At 38.3% G+C, this 4,924-nt stretch overlaps 1 protein-coding gene across 16 annotated transcripts in view; it reads left to right on the top strand.

Moving 5' to 3' along the window:
* MUSK (muscle associated receptor tyrosine kinase) overlaps positions 1 to 4,924 on the top strand; it is a 94,275-nt gene that overhangs the window by 49,694 nt on the left and 39,657 nt on the right. For all 16 annotated transcript variants that reach the window (XR_008618175.1, XM_055087032.1, XM_007106098.4 and 13 more), the window contains one exon: positions 2,149 to 2,273. Coding sequence is in view for 15 of the 16 variants with exons in the window: in XM_055087032.1 (XP_054943007.1) it covers positions 2,149 to 2,273 (125 nt within the window). In the remaining variant the exon portion in view is untranslated. The remainder of the gene's footprint in view (positions 1 to 2,148; positions 2,274 to 4,924) is intronic.

Below are 4,924 nucleotides of genomic sequence, written 5' to 3'. Positions count from 1 at the left end.
AGCCAGGACATGGAAGCAACCTAAGTGTCCATTGACAGATGAATGGATAAAGAAGATGTGGCACATATATACAATGGAATATTACTCAGCCATAAAAGGAAATGAAATTGAGTTATTTGTAGTGAGGTGGATGGACCTAGAGTCTGTCATACAGAGTGAAGTAAGTCAGAAAGAGAAAAACAAAGATCGTTTGCTAACACATATATGTGGAATCTAAAAAAACAAATGATTCTGATGAACCTAGGGGCAGGACAGGAATAAAGACACAGATGTAGAAAATGGACTTGAGGACAGGGGCATGGGAAAGGGTAAGCTGGGATGAAGTGAGAGAGTAGCATCGACATATATACACCACCAAATGTAAAATAGATAGCTAGTGGGAAGCAGCTGCATAGCACAGGGAGATCAGCTCGGTGCTTTGTGACAACCTAGAGGGGTGGGATAGGGAGGGTGGGAGGGAGGCTCAAGAGGGAGGGGATATGGGGATATATGTATACGTATAGCTGATTCACTTTGTTATACAGCAGAAACTAACACAACAGTGTAAAGCAATTATACTCCAATAAAGATGTTTAAAAAAAAGAAGACGATCAATAGATTGTGGACATTTGATTCTTGTGGTTAAGGACAAAATTTATATTTTCCTCAAATTTATTATGTTCTAAAATATGATCAGAAAATACAAGGTCCAATTGCCATCTCTCTCTAAAAAAAAAAAAAAAAAAAAGAAAGGTGAGTTCATCTGAACCTGCAAATCTGGAATTAGAACTTGCAAAAAGCATACAACTGTCAAACAAATCATATCCACCTATATCTCCTTGAATTATGTAACCCTTTAAAAAAGGTATTCAAAAATCAGACTAACTTCTAATACAGCTGAATTTGACCTAGTCTTGGCCTGTACATCTCCTATCTAGTATATACTATCTCTTCTGTACTTTTCTTTTGAATACAGACTCCACAAATTTCACAGTTTTAGAAGAACTAAGCATCAAAGCCTGGTGTTAATTGGAATTTCATAGTCTAATATTATGTTCTGTGTTTAAGTCCCAGAAAACAAAAGGCAAGAGCAAAAAAAAAAAAATCATGTTTGCAGTAAATGGGCAATTAAAAGGATTCCATAATGGTCTAAAGAACACTGGATTTGAAGTCAGAGGACTTGAACTCAGGTTTCTCACCCATCAGTTTTATTATTTGGGGGAAGAAACTTAAATTACCTGGGATTTGGTTTCTACATCTATTTAATAAGAGGAGAAATCTAGTTGATCTCTGAAGTCTCTTCCAAGATTAGTGATTCTGTGATTCTAAGTACCCTTCAATTTATTGTACATTCTAAACCTCATCTCCACCCTTCAATTAAAGGTAAAATTTCTTTTCACACCAAAAGAACTTCCTCTTATCTAGTTAGTGGGGATTCAGCCTCAGAAAAGAATATAAATTACCCATTCTCCTGCCCACTTTTGTCTAAAATATTCCTTTTCTTTTTGACCCTGTATGCTCATCTCACTCTCTGAAAAGTTTGACAGATTTTGCCTGTCCTCCCACTATGATACAGTTGAAGATGTAAAGCATTAATTAATTATTTCATTAATTCAATTAAATATTATTACTCTGGTAGGCACTCTCCTAGGTACTGAACAAAACAGGCAAGGGTTTTGGTTGCTGAGGACTCATGGTCTACTGCGGGGAGACAGACAATAGACAAAAAAATAAATAACTTCAGATAGGGGTAAGGTCTATAAAGACAATGAAACAGGATGATGAAAAAGCGAATGGGGGGAAGGTTAGACTTTACATTGGGTGGTCAAGGAGGCCCTTTCTGAGAAAATGTCACTTAAACAGAGACTTAGATGATACAAGGAAACCACCACATGAAGATCTATGGGATGAGTGCTCTAGGCTGAAGGATGGCATGGACATCTCTTAAGTTGGGAACAAGCTTGGTGTGTTCTGGAGTGGTGAGAAGCATAGGGTCATAGCATAAATGGCTTAGAAGCCAGGGCACAGCATTTGATATTATCCTTAAGACAGAGGGAACATGGAAGATCCTTCACAGGAGAACATGATCTGATTTGCATTTCTTAAAGACCACTCCAGCTTGACTATTCCCTGTAGGAGAGTCACTCACCACTTCTGTTTTCCTAACAGTTTTTGCCAGAATCCTGCGGCCTCCTGAATCCCACAACGTCACCTTTGGCTCCTTTGTGACCCTGCGCTGTACAGCAACAGGCATCCCTGTCCCCACCATTACCTGGATTGAAAATGGAAACGCTGTGAGTGCCAACTGTATGGAAACTTGTCTGGGGAAGACGCACTGGTGGTGAATTTCAGGGCAGACCACTTATTTGTAGAGTTACCTTGACCTCTGTCATTGGTCCCACCTGCATCTCCACTTTTCAAAGACTTCCAATATTTTCATCCTAGAAGTCACTGACTTAGAGACTGAACTCCATAGGTTTACTTCTTTCCTTGTATCATGGGGATAGTAGAAAGTCAAATTCATTCTTTATGTTTTTGTGTAAAAGGGAAGTGGTATTAATTCCTTCCCACACAAAACTCATCAATTTAAGAATTAGTTCACTGTTGGAGCCTACTTTGATGAAAAGTAATCCAGAATTAGAACCCATGTCTGTTAGTGCAACAGAATTTTCTTTTCATTTCTAATACAGGTAATAATAACTAACATATAGTATGTGGTTGCTATGACCAGGCCCTGTTTTAAGCACTTTACATAAAAATATAATTTATTCATTCTACAAATACTATTGAGCATCTCCTGGGCATCAGGCATTATTCTAGACATTGTGGATACAGGCACAACCAAAACAGGTAAAGTTTCCTGCCCTCAAGTTGCTTACATTGTGATGGGGAAAAACAAACAATAAAATAAGCAGATGGGAGAATCTATAGTCTATGTGCATACTGTCAAATGCCATGGAGAAAAATAAAGCAGAAAAATGAGAAAATAAAATCTCAGGAGAAAGATTCCATTTTCAATAAAGTGGTCAGAGAAGCCTTATTAAGATGGAGATATTTGAGCAAAGATCTGAAAGAGCTGAAGGAGGAGGCTATGTAGATAATGGGGGGATGATAACCAGGCAAAGTCACTGAGATAAAAGTGTACCTGGTATGTCAGAGGAACAGCAAGTAGGTCAGTGTGGCTAGAGGTGAGTGAGCAAAGAGGAAAGAGGTAAGGGGTGTTCATAGGGGTTGTAGATCCTATAGGCTTATATAGGTCAACTGATACAATTTGGCTTTATTTGAGTGAGAGGGATGCCACTGTAGGTCTGTTTCTGTCGTCTGTTTTCCTGCTGACTCTTTCATTGTGTTTTGTTTCCTTGTGTGCCTAGTTATCTTTGACTACCTGCTGTTCATTGTTTTGAGAAAAAAAAATGTCAGAGATTAATCTGAGGTCTAGATAAAGGTTCTTTTCTCCAGAGAATTTTTGTTCGTTTCTGCTAGGGACCAGGGGCTACTACTAATCTTAGACTGCCTTAAACTTGTTATAGTAAAGTAACTTGTAGTCTTGTTCTTCTTTAGCTCTCGAATTAAATTTTAGGTGCCATTTAAAATTCACATCTTATTTGGCAGTATGTTTTGTGGCTTTTCCGTGAAGCTGTAGGAGTTGTCTTAAGCCTCTCAAAGTAGTGTAAAGAGATGCCCTAAGAAAACTGGGGAACTGACAATATGACTTTATTAATTTGTCTTAAACTCTGTGAAAACAGTTAATACAGAAAATGGAAAGACTTAGGCTTTTAAAAAATTCAGTGTTTTCAAAAGGCTCCTATGAGTTTAGAACTGAAACATATGATTATTCTCTGTTGGAGTTGAGGAGTAATAAAAAAAGCCAATGGTTAGAGTTAGTTTTGGTCTTATTGAGACTCCAACTTCATCTTTCAAGATGTGATTCACAAAAAACAGAAAGCAAAATGGATTCTTCGCCAGAGATTCTAAAACAGGAATAAAATAAACGAATGGTAACTTTCTTCCAGGAAGAAAGCAAAAGGACATCTGCAGTTCTCATGGTCAGAGAGAGTGTTACTCTTACAGCCAAGTTTTGTTCTTGGTGCTACTATCCAAGTCCAAATAGAAATCGAGATGACTGCCCCGTGCTGATGCAAATCACAGGAAGTGGAGGCAACTGCAGGCATTTAATGTTGGACAAGTAGCCAACCAGAAAAGTCTATTGAGGAGAACAGGGAAGGGCCACAGACCTGGTATCATTCTGGGTGGGGGGGATTAAGACAAATGCAGAGTTGGGAGCTATTTGACACAGAATAAAATAGAATTTGAACTGTGGCTTTTCACTAACTATAAGCCAGTGAACTAACTTCATAACACACTACCAAGTACAACGAATACTTTAAAAGATGTGAATGCTCCTTTTCTCCCCCTCCATGAACATGCCAATAAACTAAAACCCTGAATGATTACAGCCAAAGAACAAGAGAAAAGCAAGCAACTTACCCCAAAGCCATCAAGAATTCTTTTGCTTTCTTCCTATGGAAATATCATTCATTTTTCATGAAAATTTGTAGTCTTAGATGACCTCAGAGTGAGCAGTAATATCACTTTTGTTTTACAACGATGGAAATAATAGTTTGGTGTGGCTACAGCAGAGTTTACTTTTCTAAAAGAAAATATCCTGATATTTTGATAACCAGATTTATTTAAAGTTATACCCATCTATTTATCATTTTGGCATTCAAATAAAAAATGTAGAAAATTTGCACATCTCTCTTGTTTTGTCCAATTAATATAGTTCCTAAAATATGTTAAAAGTTGAATCATTTTGGGCTTCCCTGGTGGCGCAGTGGTTGAGAGACTGCCTGCCAATGCAGGGGACACGGGTTCGAGCCCTGGTCTGGGAAGATCCCACATGCCGCGGAGCAACTGGGCCCGTGAGCCACAACTACTGAGCCTG

Source organism: Physeter macrocephalus, chromosome 9 (genome assembly GCF_002837175.3).
Source record: "Physeter macrocephalus isolate SW-GA chromosome 9, ASM283717v5, whole genome shotgun sequence".
Classification (NCBI taxonomy): Eukaryota; Metazoa; Chordata; class Mammalia; order Artiodactyla; family Physeteridae; genus Physeter; species Physeter macrocephalus.
This window is presented reverse-complemented; position numbering and strand designations above follow the sequence as displayed.